The sequence below is a fragment of the Hippoglossus hippoglossus genome, chromosome 2, assembly GCF_009819705.1.
Source record: "Hippoglossus hippoglossus isolate fHipHip1 chromosome 2, fHipHip1.pri, whole genome shotgun sequence".
Taxonomy (NCBI): domain Eukaryota; kingdom Metazoa; phylum Chordata; class Actinopteri; order Pleuronectiformes; family Pleuronectidae; genus Hippoglossus; species Hippoglossus hippoglossus.
Window position 1 is genome coordinate 3,602,739 of NC_047152.1, and position 14,577 is coordinate 3,617,315.

A 14,577-nucleotide genomic window follows, 5' to 3' on the forward strand; every position below is an offset into this window, starting at 1 on the left:
TCCAGCCGCACTTTATAAAACTACTATAACAACATTCTGTTTGCACCATCAGGAAGTAAGAGTTTGTGGGATATGTTTCATTTTGCTTTGTATTTTATTTTGAGGGGTTTTCATCAGAATAGGACAAAGTAAAGTCAACTAGGAAAATAAATATCATCCACACTATAAAAAAAAAAGGAATAACTGGACCGAAGAAACTAAAATGCTTAATTAAGTCCCAGCCCAGCTTCACTGAATACCCTTAATTTGAAATTGGAAAGGAGATCCAATCACAACAAATGCATATGAAGAAAGTCCAATGGGACATAAGCATTCTCCATTTTTTTGCGTTAAGTTCCTTCTCTTTCTTTCTGAGTCACTTTCTTTTCTCCTTCTCGCTCCTCTACTCCTCCACGACCCTGAGCGCGGCGCTGCTCTTGGCCTTGCCCGTGGTGAACTTGACCGTCCCGCTCATGTCCGCGCTGGTGCTCCTCAGGGTGAGCTTGTGAACCGTCCCGTGGTTTTCCAGCCGGACGGCGGGGCCCGAGTGGAGGGCTTCCCCGTTCAGAGTCCAGATGGGGGGCTTGCCTATGGCCACAGACACCTCGCACTGGAAAGTCGCCGGCTCCGGCTCGGTCACCTCCACGTCCTCGAGCTCTTTGACCATCACGAGGGCCTGAGCTGCAGCGGCATGGAGGGAAACAAGGGGAAGTTTTATACAAACCATAAAACTAAAGGAGACACATGATGCTTTGTTACTGTCTTTCCTCCCCCTCCCATCAGCATAGTGGTGAGTAGATAGAGTGGATTTTCATTTTTGGGTGAACTACCACTTTAAAGAGACAGAGGTTTCTGACAGAGGCTGAGAAGAGGAGCTGCAGCAGTGGACCATATGAGGAAGGTGATGTATCTTCTGGATATTAAAGATAAATATATCTCCTTTCAAACCTTTGATACCACACAGACTGAGTAAAGAAATGTAGATGTTTCTCTTATTTCACATTTACACACGATCCCTCATCCGGGCCAGTCTCACCTTCCACCAGCAGTTTGGCCTCGGACGTGTGCTCCCCGACCTGGATGCTGTAGGTGCCCTCGTCCTCCACGACCACCTGCTGGATCACCAGCTTGTGGGAGCAGCCGTCCGCCAGGATCTCCACCCGGCCCCCGGCCACCAGCTCCTCCCGGCCCCGGAACCAGGCGGCTCCGCAGCGGGGCGACGACACGGTGCACTCCAGGATCACGCGATGTTTCTCCAGCGCCGTGCGATCCCGCAGGGGCTTGACGATGGAAACCGGAAGTTCTGCATCCACACAAACGGGGCGGACATTTTTTTAATTTGTATATATATGTATCAAAGTTCGAACAACTTTAATGATATCTATAAAAACTTTAAAAAGCATCTTACCCTCCACCTCAAGGTAAGCTGTGGATTCAAGGTCTTTGGCTACAAACCGGATTTCACCCGCATCTTCGGCTGTGACGTTGCACATCAACAGGAAGTGTTTGGTCCCTGATGGAGGAACAACAACAACAACAACAACAACAGCTTTGTTGAAGGTAAATTGAAGTTTCCACTTTTTTTTATTTTTATTTAATTTGTCACCTATTAATATGCTCTGTTTATCTTTTTCTAGTAGTTCCCTATCTGACCACTAGGGGTCCTGCTAGGGATTAGTTTTTTTATTAACAAACTTTATTGGTTTGAACAATGAGGAACAACAGTGATCAATAGGAAATCTCTATTTAATTGATTGGTGGGAAAATGGTATTTGGTTTGTAAGTGATCTATTGGATTGCAGTGGTAACCTTTTGGACTTTATGGCCCTTGTTTTTAAAGATAATTATAATAATAATTTCATTTCATTTATTTGTTTATTTGACAGGGATGGTGATCATTCAACAGCAAAATGACTGTAAATGAGCCAGGGTTAGATCAACAGGCTGATTTTCATCTGTCGTCCCTTGACAGTTTTTACAGTGGCAACCTACAATGAAAATACAATGCACATACAAGCAATATATGCAGACTAATATTCAGAAAGTTGCAATGCACAACAATAAGCAACTTCCCAACATACGAGAAATATCACAGCAAGGAAAAACAATCATGAGACAAACTGTAGCAAATAGGCAGTCAGACGTCTAATTTGCACATATCTGATTATCAATAAGTCCTTTTTCTTCAGCTGACCAGTAAAAGAACGACAAGTATTTACTTCTCGTATCGGCTTTTGCAACAGATTCCATTCTTTAGATGATTTCAAAGAGAAGGCTGACTGACTAAAAGCACTTCTTCGAGTGGGAATTAATAGAGTCCCCTCTCGTGATACCTCTGGTAACCTGAGTGCCTGCTCTTTGCACAACAAATGTCAAAGGTTACTATAATTAATCAGGTTTTCCAAATTTAAAAGTCTACGTGTATTTAAAATTTGACAGCTGTGAAAAGAAATGATGGCTTAATTCGTATGTATGTGTTACTCAGTCTTTTGCAATCTTTGCTAATTTATTGTGGGTATTATTTCTCAGAATAACAATCAGCCCCATTCCGTTTCTGACCTTCTGTGCGGATCTTGATGGTGCTGGTGGGCCGGATCTTGTGGCCGTCCTTGTGCCACTCTCCCGTCACGTCGACCAGAGAAACCTCGCACATGAACACGGCATTCTGGTCCTCCTGGATGTAAATATCCTCCAGGTCCTGCACTATCTCCAATTTGTGCGCTGTCAGATGAAGATCAGGGACACAGAAAGATGTCAAGAATCATCTCCTTTTTAACCACTAGATGGAGGCAGAGCACACACTCAGCTCCAGGTAAATTACTGGCCGCACAACTCATCATGAACATCAATGTTTTAAAGGGTTTGGTAATATCTGCCCAGACAGTTACCGTAAACCTCCAGCGAACAGGAAGTATTAATTTCCCCCGTATCACACGTGTAGGTGCCAGAGTCAGCGCAGGAGCACTGCAAGATCTGACAGAACCGCTTCCGACCCATGGGGTAGATCCGACAGTTCTTCCCTGGCTTCAGCTCTGCCCCGTTCTAAAGCACAGAAGATAAAAGTATTCCTTGTGAGTCTAAACTTGCTATAATCAAATCTTGTACTTTTTTTTAATACAATCAAAATACGATTTGTTGGTTTGCGTTACCTTGAGCCATCTGACTTCAACGTTTTGCCGGGAGAATTCACACTCGAGAGTGGCGGGCAATTCCTCCTCCACACGGACATCAGCCAGCGCTCTCAAGATAGACACCGGCGTCTCTGTCGGTGCGGAGTAACAGTGTGAATCAACAGATCAAAAATGTGATCAGTCAGTCATGGTTATTTTATTTTCTCCATACCTTTGATTGTGAGCCTGGCAGTGGTGCGCGCCCCCTCACCGGAGAAAGCGATGGTGCCCGTGTCCTCCAGGGTGAGGTTGGACAGGGTGAGGCTGTGGACGAGCCCGTTGGTGCTCACGCGCCACTGGTTGTTCGGTTTCACGCGAATGCCGTCCTTCTGCCAAATTCCCTCCACGTCCGCGTGGGAGAGCTCCACCTCGAAGGAGGCGGTCTCTCGTTCAAAGGTCTCTTGGTCAGCTAGGACTTTACGGATCACGATTTTACGGGCTGGATTGGAAAAAAAATGATATCAGGATTTAATTAAAGCATCTGGATTGCCGGGAGAAAATAATCCTGTAGAATCTAGAGGATGCATCTGTTGGGCAAAACTTTATGATGAATTAAAAATGTAGTCATGCTGCTTCTGCTGCAATGAATTCTCTGATTCAAGGACAACAAAGGGTGGTTCAAATATAGACCCGGCTCAGTCTATCACATTACATCAACAACACCTACAGTAGCTCCATGGTGTCATTCATTGCACTATTGTATAACCTTTTCACACGTAGAGGTCCTGCTCTTCCTAGTATCTGTGACATAGTGTGAATAGCACACTACAATATGAAATGTTCTGCTGCTGCCCAGAACTCAATCTGCGTCAGAAGAGATTCCAGTTGCAAAGTGGCAAACTGTACTCCTGAGCTCCTTCTCGCTCCACTTACGTTCCACATTGAGCTTGACCTGTGTGCGGTCGTGCAGGGTCTCGCAGCGGTAGGTTCCCCGGTCCGACAGATTCAGGTTGCAGATGGTCAGACTGCGTTTGCAGCCGTTCTGGGCGAGCGTGTGCCGGGCACCGGGCTGTATGACCACCCCCTGCCTCATCCACTGAACCTCGCCCGTCTCCAGGCTGATCTCCGTTTCCAAGGTGGCGTCGCCTAACTCCTCTGCCATGACAGCCTCCATTCTCTTCGTAAACATGACTTGAGCCTCTGAAGTCAAAGACGAGAGACAGATATCAAAGTTATGATGAACTGCAGATCATTCTCCTAACCATTTTCACCATTTTCTCTCTCTCTCTCGCTCATTTAATCCTCCTACCCTGAACCTTGAGGCTGGCTTTGCTCATTTGTCCCTCAGCCTCTGCTGAAATCCTTGAACAGTCCAACATCTGGCACTTCTTAATCACCAAGGTGTGGCAAAGGCCGTTCTGGGTCGCCTGGAAACGATCGCCCAGCTCCATCGCCTCGTTGTCCATGAGCCACACCAACTGGATATCCTCGGGGGAAACCACGCACTTGAAAGTGGCATCTTCTCCCTCCAGCACGGTGGTGTTGTGGAGCTCTGTGAGGAACTCCACCACTCGAGGCACTGACGAGACACAAGAAAGTTCATCAACCTGATAACATACGTAAGAAAAGATGGAAAATCTGAGTCCGGTCATACTCACTCTCTACTCTGAGCGACGCCACGGTCCGGTCATCTCTGGACTCACAGATGTACTCCCCAGTATCCTCTCTGGTTAATCGGTGGATGGTCAAGCTTCGCTCCACGCCGTCCGCCCGAATGGAGAACCTCCTGCTCGCAACCACCTCCACGCCATTCTTCAGCCACTGCACGTCTGCTTTTGGCTTGCACACCTCACAGCGAAGGGTCACCATACCATCAGCGTGAGCCACGGTGTCCTGGAGTGGCCTCACGAACCTGATTCTCATTTCTGCAATGCAGCAAAATAGATATTACTTTGCAGTAAACTCGGAGGTGTTCGGTGTCCAGTGACAAAAATAATCTGAAATTCTAACCTTTGACCAGCAGGCTGAAGTGGATCTGATCCGTGTTGACGTCGCATGTGTACTCGCCCGCATCAGAGCGCCTCAAAGGATCAATGGTGAGGGTGCGTTTGTGGCCCTCCACGAGTGCTCGGAAGCGTTCGCCTTCGACAGGCTCCCAGTGTCTCAGCCAACGTACTTGAGCGTTTTCCTTGGACACGTAACTCGTCAAGGTCACGCTCTCGGCTTCGTACGCCGTCACGACAATGTCCTCCTCCTTGTTCACGAACGTTACCGGAGGTTCTTTGACGCCAAAGAGAAAAGAAGCAAATATGAGGTGACTTTTTAAAATCTGATTATACGGAGACGCTTGAGACCCGACACCCTGCGTCTGTACCTTGAATCCTGATGACACTGGTCATCTTGTCCCCCACAGCGTCGCACACGTACTTTCCAGAATCTGAGGGCTGCACATTTGAGATGATGATTTTCCTCAGAGTCCCGTAGATCTCGATGTTGGTACGCGGGTCACAGGCGAGCAGCCTGTCGTTGCAGTACCACTGGACGGGGGCATTGGCCCGGGACACCTCACAGGCCAGGATCAGATCCTCACCTGCCACCATCTCCTGGTATTCAGGGTCAATTGAATTTCCTACAATGGTCACTGGAGGCTCTACAAGGGGGAAGACAGGTGATTTGTACAAGTGATAACCTTTGTTTCCTGTCAACATTAAATCTTCTAAAGGGATTTTACCTTCTACTGTAACGTGGAAGCCGATGTTGTCATCTCCAACATCCAGGAAGTACTCTCCGCAGTCCCTGAGCTCAGCGTTGAGGATGACCAGCGAGCGGAAAGCGCCTTCCTCTTCTTCACAGAACCTTTCATCGCCCTCAATCCGACAGCCGTCCTTGTACCATTTGGCGACGGCGTTGGCTCTGGAGAGTTCACACTCCAGCACAATGTCGTCAGAAATCAGCGATTTTAGATTTGTCTTTATCTCTGATTTTCTTAAGATCATCACCGGAGGCTCTGAGGATGCAGAAATAAAATAATGACACTGAAAATGATATTTTAAAAAATCTCCAAAGTAATCGTTTGCCTCTTACCTGAAACTTTGACGTGGAAATCAATTTGATCATCAACAGCGTCGCAGGTGTATTTCCCAGAATCCTTCGGGGTGGGAACGTGGATGGTCAGTCGACGGATGAGCCCGTCCTCTGCCATGGTGACGTTACTGCTCTCCTCTACTTCTTTGCCATCCAGCCACCACCTGACTTCTGCATTTGGCCGGGATACGTTGATCTCCATCACAATCGGTTTACCGGCAAAACTCTCCAGTTCGTCAGGTGTGTTCTCGGGACGAGTCAGTGTCACAAGTTGCTCTAAATAAAAGAGGAAAGAGACATAAATGACATAAATGCTATTGAAATTCTATACATTCTGTTTAAGTGGCTAAATAATCACCTTAATGTCCTCATTCTCACCTGTTATAGTCACCAGGAACGCCACAGAGTCATCTTCAGTGTCACATATGTACTCCCCTGTGTCCTCCACTGTGGTCATGGGTATAACAAGCCGACGTTTAGCCCCGTCCGCCTCAAGGATCAAGTCAGGGCCCTCGTCTACCTCTAGGCCGTCTCTGTACCACCGGACAGGGGCATCTGACTGCGAGATCTCACAGCTGAGCTCCAGCCTCTCGGAGGCCAAGTGGCTCAGCTCCACCTCTGGTTGAGTTGGAAAGACGATTCTGATGAGCGGCTCTGAACAGGAAGAAAAATAAAAGTAACTTCATTTGACCAGTTAATCTTATAAACGGGACTTTTAACAGGAATTTCGCAGAAGCAAGTGCAAACGAACCTGCGACAGTAAGCTGAAAGAAAACAGAGTCTCCGTCTGATTTGCACACGTACTCTCCGCCATCTTCTACCGATCCACAGAGGACGGTCAGCCTCCTGTACGGACCCTCAGTGAGCAGCTGGATGTGGTCGCTCGCCTCCACCTCCTGGCCGTCCTTGAACCACTGCACCTTACCGCCAGAACGGGACAGTTCACACTGCAGGTGGATCTCCTCTGAGATGTAGCTCTCCATCACAACATCGTCCTTAGGTTCCACGATCATCACCGGAGGCTCTGTGAAGCATCGTCAGGTCAGTTCATGTTTGTATTACAGCTAGAATTTAAGTCTCATCTGATTTTTCAGGAGTTGATCTTCGTTTTAAGCATCTTCTGCAGGAGTCAGACATGTCCCAGTACCTCTGACATTGACGGTGAACTCCATGCTGTTGTTTCCTGCCTGGCAGGTGTAGCTGCCAGCGTCCGAGGTGTCTGCAGAGCGGATTATTAGCCTCCTCACCGTTCCTTCTGTCTGCAGAGTGATGTTGTCGCCGGGCACGATCTCATGGCCGTCCTTATACCTGCGACACGGATTTGACAAAAACACTATTGTGTCAAATTACAGGCTTAGGGGAAACAAAGGGGAAATTCAAAGCAGAATTTGAGATATTTCTCCGCCATGTCTCCGGCAGGACTTTACCACTTGACGTCTGCATCCTCCCTGGAGACGTGGCAGAGCAGCACCACGGGGTCCAGTTCCATGCTGCTCTTATGGAGCTCCTCCTGTGGGACCGGCCCAAACTGTACAGGAGGACCTGAACAGACGGGAGCAGCGAGGGAAGGATGTCAACAGCCGAAACCCAAGGTACAAGGAGGGTGAACTTGTTAATCGAATGTCTGTTACCTTCAACGTCCACGTTGAATTTGATGACGTCCCCTGAAGTCTCACATGTGTAAACTCCAGAGTGACCCGCGTCAGCCGATTGGATCACAATCCTCCTCATGTTCCCATCCGATTGGATGGTGAGGCCGTCGGTCGGCTGGAGCTCCTCGCCATCTTTGAACCAGGATACCTTCGCCGAGGGGTGGGAGACCTCACAGTAGAGAACAATAGCGTCGCCACTCTCCACCGTCTTACTGCTGTCTGATTCTGACAGAGGGCTGAATTTGATCACAGCAGCTGCAAACAAGTGAAAATATACATTAAAAAAACTCCTAAAACATGATTCCACTATTGGCAAGATGAACCGATTTGAACACGTACGTTTAACCTTGAGCACGGCCGAATCGCGGACTCCGTTGGCTATGAACGTGACCTCTGCTGTGTCCTCCGTCGTGAGGGGGTCATGGATAACCAACGAGTGCTGTGTTTGGGACTGTTGTATGGAGTACCGCCCACCGTGCTGCAGTTGGGCGCTGTTCAGAAACCAGGTTCCAACCATGGAGGCAGACAGTTCGATGGAGAAGCGAGCGTCCTCGCCCTCCACAACCTCACAGCCCTGGAGGCGACTGTGAATTTTGGGCCCAGGAACTAAGAAAAAAGGAAAAAGAGAATACAGGAGGAGCTGATAAGAGTGATGTGGTTTTTCCCTTTCCTGCCCTTTGTTTCCTACATGTGGGTTCACGCTGATCTCATCTAGCACGACCAAGATAAATGTTTTCAAGCCAGTCTTTGCTTGAAACTGCACAATTACAACTAAATTAAATTGTATGTGTTTGCAACGTTATTCTCACCCCACACTGACATGAACTATTGGCAGGAAACCAATTTAAAAACGTAAATGTTTTAAAATATATATATACAGTATGTAATGTTCAGGTTATCATTGACACGCACAATAACGCATATGTACTTTTCCTCACCCAGGTGGACGGCTTTGGGAAACTCCACGTGACCACTCCGCCCGTACTTGTTGATGCAGCAGACGCGGAAGCGGTAGTCGCCCTCACACGGCACGCTGTCGCCGCCAACCTCGGCTGAGGTGGCGGTCTCCGAGCTGAAGCACTTCTGCCACTCCTGGGAGCCCACCTCTTGTCTCTCCAGCACGAAGATGGAGCGGGTGGACGTCTGGCTGTTGGGGGCAGGAACCCAGGTGAGAAGGGCGCTGTTGGGTCGATCTACGTCCATCTGGACGCCCCCGGGGCCGATAGGGGGACAGTGTCTGGAGGCTAAAGGACAGAGAGGAGGAGGATGAGAGGCCACCTGTCATATTTTAGATGACTAATATCTGTGACTTGATTGAATGTAAGGGGACTATTGGGTGTTTCTGTAGACAAGAATTAAATGATTATCTGATAAACCAGTTCAGAAAACCATGAGGCAAAGGAATTGTTGTCTCCTAAAAGTACCTTTGACCTTGAGGCGTGATGACGTCTTGGATCCCCCGGTGACAAACGTCACCACCCCTGAGTCGTGGTGGGCCACGTTGACAAAGACCAGGATGTGAGTTCTGCCAAAAGTCTTGAGGATCGTCTGGTGTGTCTCGTGCAGCTTCAGGCCGTCCTTGAACCAGTGGACCTCCAACTCGTCGTCCTCCACCTCCACGCAGAACACTGCATTCTCGCCCTCGAGGACCTCCAGCTTCCGAGGAAGTTTACGAACAATAGTACCTGTGAGTAGACAAAATATTTGATTTATTGACTGTAGATGCACAAGTTTATATCAGACTGACACATTTCTCTCTTACTGATAATAATGAATTATTATGATTATAGTGTAAAAGCGTTGCACATAATAATTTACTTTTTTACTAATGCGAAATACTGTGATTCTGCATTCGGCACATCGTACCTTTAACTGACAGCTCCGCGATGCTCTTCGCTCCGTCAGGCCTCTCACACAGATACACGCCGTCATCGTCTGTCCCGACGTCATGGATGGTGAGTCTTCTTCTGCTTCCTTTCTGCTCCATCCCGTATTTACTGCTGGGCATCAGCCTCTGGTCCTCCAGGTACCAGGCGGCGGGGAGCGACTCGTCGGGCATCTCGCACTCCAGCACGGCAACGTCCCGCTCCCTCACCTCCACGTCTTTTAATGGATGCCTGAAGCGGACAGCGTGGCCTGGAGAACAAGGGAAATGGGTAATGATGGAAGATTTCTTTACACGTCTTGGCTTACTGTATCGTTTTAAACACAAACAATGTAACTACAAGTCAGCGCATGGTTTAAATTTACTAAATATTTCTAGATTATTAAAACACAATTTTTTAAGTTTATTTAATTATTTAAGTGATCCTTTAAGTTCATTTAATTAATAAACAGACAGAAAGTTAAAGGTTCAGTGTGTAAAATTAGAAATAGAAACCTGTGGTAGCCTTCAGTTTCACCACTCCTGGTGTAAATATATAGTATTTAATAATATAATATAATAATAGTGAGCTTCTTACAAGCTTCTTCCGTTTCTCTCGTCACCGCTAAATAATTACGAAGCAAATCTCAGTTGTTTCGACGCCACTCTGTATTACCCGCATATTAACGACTGACACGTTGACCCCGGGTCTAAACGGACGCTTGTGACAGAGGCAGCTGGCACGGGGCAGGACTCGTGTGACCCTGAGAATTATCTGCCCATTACCAAGGGATCAGGACAAAATGATTAACTGCTTTAAGAGGCGATGCCGTACATTTCAACGATGCAGGGGAAGCAATTAGCCACGACAAAGGCTAATGTGACCACGTTTTATGTGTGTGGCTGGAGACGAGCATCGGTGACACATCAGGACACTTCATTGGTTGTTATTTCGAAAGTCTTGCAAGTGACGCTGGTGCAGAATCTCTTGAAATGTGTTGTGTTCTTTGGTCTTGTGCTTGTTTGGCATAACGAAGACTATGATTTAATACATTTTAGATGATTCACTGCAGCAGCTTCATGATATTTTGCATTATTTATGAAATTGGAAATCCATCCATCCATCAATCTGTTTGTGTTGTGGACACTGATATAATCCATTTTAAAAGCAGGTTTATGGATGTCGAAGTATCTCTTACCTTTGACAGACAGGTGAACAGCACTGAGGGTGTTTCCCAGAGCGTTCGATGCTGCGCAAACATACAGCCCCGTGTCCGGCTCTTTGCAGTACAGAACCTTCAGCGTGTAGTACCCCTCCCTGTCCTCAAATATCAGGTGACGCCTCCCTGGCTCAAGGGTAACCCCGTTTTTCTTCCAGATGATCTCGGGTTTTGGCTTCCCCGTCACGAAGCACCGGAACTTGGCGTGTTTCCCCTCGGCCACTGCGAACTTCTTGACTGCAGACGGGTTGACCGGCGCCTCCTCTTTGAGCCTTGATGAACTGAGTCGCCCGCCTCTTAGCTTTGGCGACCACTGGCTGTTAGTTTGACCTAGGGAGGACCTTTTGCTTTCCTCCCGCTCTGGTACGGGCTCCACGAGGAGGATGGCGCCGGCCAAGGCCTCGCCCTGGCAGTTGACGGCCCTGCAGGTGTAGACGCCTTTGTCTGGCATGCGCGTCCTGTAGATCTTGAGCTGGAACCAGCCGCCATCTTGGCTGCACACGCCGAAGTGTGAACTTTCGAAGATGTCGTGCAGCTTCTTCCCATCTTTCTCCCACGTCACCTCTGGTACGGGAGTGCCCCAAATTTTGCAGGAGAAGGCGGCATCTTCTCCTCGGTCCACGCGCAGAGAGAGGGGCTTGATGAGGAATCGAGGCTTCTCATCAGATATTAAATCAGCTTCTTCTCGCTTTTCACTAAACTTGCCATTACACTTGTGTTCTCCATTTATCTCTGCTCCATTTTCTCCCCTGTGTTCACCATTTTGCACTTCGCAGTAGCCATTCAGGTGTCCTCCATTTTCTTGCTTCACGCCGTTGACCCCTAGCTGCCTCTGCTCTTCTTCCTGCTGCTGTGCTTCTCCTTCCACTTTGAGGGAAGCTGCAGCATACGTGTCACCTATGCTATTTCTAGCCTTGCATATGTACTGGCCAGCATCCTGCTGGGTGACTCCAGTAATAGTCAGCAGGTAAGCTTTTCCCTCCTCCGCGAGCTTGTAGCGTCCCTCAGACAAGATCTGGATATTTTTACGTTCCCAGATCACGTCAGGACGAGGGTCGCCGCCGATTTGGCACCTCAGCGTGGCATCAGTGCCGCACTGTGCCAGCACAGGGCGCGGGTAGCCCACAACACGAGGAGCACCTCCAAAAATATCCATGATAATGTCGCCTTGTGTCTGGTTCGAGTAAAGAAGTGTATTTTGTGATTGGATTTCCTGGGAAAGATGGTCTTGTCCGTGGTGAAGGAGCTGCAAGAAAGAGAAAATCTGTGTTTCAGAGAGAAATATACAAAACCTTTGTAGATATTCTGGACGGCAAAACAATTTCAACATTTTTCTTACATCCTTTTGGTTGAAATTAAGTTTTCCTGCTTTGACTGTTTACACACATTTCTGTTTACAACTGACCCAAACCTGAAGATTGTGAGAAATAGAAAGTGAGAAATAACAAATATATCTGGACTGTGCTTTAAATTGAATCATTTAACGACCGGGAACTTGGCCTGAAATGTTTCAGCTCTTCAAAATACTTAGTGTATAGTGAGCAAAGCTGAACCGATGTAAACATGTTGTAGTGGTTTAGTTAAGTGAGTTTTGAGCAAACACTCTCAGTTGTCTCACAGCTGGTGCTGTAAGTCATTGAAGAGTGTATTTATAAAGTAGTCTGTCCAAAAAAAGACACCGGAGTCCATGTGTCCCACAGCACACAAACTGGGCAGTGACACACCTGAAATCGCAAACTGTGAATCCTTCCCGTTGGATTCTCCTTGTTTCTGGACTGTGTTGTTGTTGTCACGATGTCTTCAAGTTTAGCCACAACCCACGTCCTTTGTTATGTGGAGTCAGATTCCTCTGACACTTATTACAGTCCATGAATCTAGCAGCTTTCGGTTTGATATTGCCCCAGCGGAAAAGGTTTTCTGTCTTTTCTGTGGCTCCTCATGATGTCACCATCTTTTTTTTGTGTCATTATGCATTGCTGTTGTCCCTTCTCTATGACGCACCAGGCTCACGCATCTGAAGTCCATCCTCTTGCACAGTCGTGTGCTCATGTCTCGTCCAGAAAATAGCTCTCTGTGTAGCATGTCAGGTATTTCTTACGTCTCATCATCAGTAAAGACATGATACACACTCTTTAAGCAGTTTGCCTGAATGTCGGAGGCAGTGAGACAGGAAATACACATAATGCAGCTTTTAAGAACTAATGTCACTAGTTTAAGAAACTTACCGCTGCTGTGGGTCAGCCTCCTCAAATCATCGTGTCTCTATTGTGATGTTCGCTTCAAAATAAAGTCCTGAGAACGTTCAGGCAGGCCTCAGTTAAGTCATGTGACCTTTGGCTCTTCTTGGAATTATTCTTTGACCCGTTGAAATTGTGGATATTGGCTTCAGCTCTTGTCCTCAGGGTTGGTTTGTTGTATTTAGACACAGCTCCTGGTCAATCCGAGTCAAAGCGAGGGAGAAAAATCCGATCTTCCATTCACAATCCGAGGTCCATGGTCGCAGGCATCACGTCTTTGTGGGGTCCGGTCCGTGTGGCGTTCGGGTGCAGGTGGCAGGGAGGGAAATGACCACAGTCCTTCAGTCAAGTGCTCGGCTTATGCGTCAGCTCTCACACTGTCATTGTCCCAACAGCTAAAGAGCGAGAGGGAGTTGGAATGGGGGGGGGGGGGGGTGGGCGGCGTTAAATGCTTTCACAGCTGCTGCCACTGCAAGCCATCACCTAAAAATACCCAGCAGCTTCGATGACAGTCAGCCAGATAAAGTTAGGCTCTCCATTCACAGGCGGAGGTTCACTAAAGATAGAGGGGGGGAGGCCGCGATGGATCCCACAGCTCAAAAGTTATCCCGAGTTAATCCTCAGGAGAGAAAGGACGCCCCACCTGCCGGAGCTCCTTCAGTCATGAGTCACGTTGACCCATGAATAGGGTCAAACCGGTGTCACATCTGAATTAGAAAATGATTCTTCAGGATTGAACCGAGAAAAAATAAAGTCAACTGCTGTTTGAAAATGTATAGTGGGAATTGAGTATGCACAGGGTTTCCACGGAGCCTCAAGGATTTAATAATTTGAATTTTAGGCCTTAAAAAGTCATAAATAGGTGAAAATATTTCAAACTAGGTCTTTAATACATTTAGGTAGATCTTGATTATGTTAACTTTCATTTAACGCTACTTCCATCACTTAAGATCTACCACAGTAGTTCCATAAAAAGTCATTTGAATCAAAAATAATCTTTATCTTCTTCTAGAAATGATCATAATAAGACTTTAAGTACTGTAAACTAGCAACTGCATGAGATAAATGTTTACATTTTCAAGTATTTATATTGATATTTTCAAAATAACGACGTAACAAGGCTACAGTTTATAACTTTTCAAACCGATCTACGAGATAATTTCACAAATCAGGACTGTTTTTATACAGATATAACGTGTCTGTCTCAGTCTAAGCTGAGACTGAGTGATGTATGGGACATTTTCTGATAGTGCAGGTCTAAACATGGAGCAGCGTGACATTACTGATAATAGATTAAGCCTATATTACTCTGTGGATGAAGCAGGACTCCTTGGACAGTGTCTGTGTTTAGGCTTTTCACGGTTCCCTCTCAGATTTGAATCCGGTGTTGACACTTGTTTCCTGCATTCTCAGACAATTGCTCCTCTCGGC

General features: G+C 47.2%; 1 protein-coding gene across 1 annotated transcript; it reads right to left on the reverse strand.

Annotated features, from left to right (window-relative positions):
- Positions 1 to 13,650, reverse strand: obsl1a (obscurin like cytoskeletal adaptor 1a). The gene is made up of 25 exons (XM_034611751.1): positions 13,135 to 13,650; positions 10,889 to 12,155; positions 9,692 to 9,961; positions 9,250 to 9,510; positions 8,764 to 9,069; positions 8,165 to 8,431; positions 7,805 to 8,080; positions 7,601 to 7,715; positions 7,321 to 7,481; positions 6,925 to 7,197; positions 6,552 to 6,827; positions 6,174 to 6,449; positions 5,821 to 6,096; positions 5,464 to 5,739; positions 5,100 to 5,369; positions 4,748 to 5,014; positions 4,399 to 4,668; positions 4,023 to 4,289; positions 3,322 to 3,588; positions 3,129 to 3,241; positions 2,868 to 3,021; positions 2,539 to 2,700; positions 1,388 to 1,492; positions 1,016 to 1,282; positions 1 to 660 (listed from the first exon to the last, which is right to left on the reverse strand). Exons 2-25 carry the CDS (start codon positions 12,063 to 12,065, stop codon positions 383 to 385), a joined length of 6,630 nt encoding a protein of 2,209 aa, XP_034467642.1. The 5' UTR covers positions 12,066 to 12,155; positions 13,135 to 13,650; the 3' UTR covers positions 1 to 382.
- Between the last annotated feature and the right edge of the window lie 927 nt (positions 13,651 to 14,577).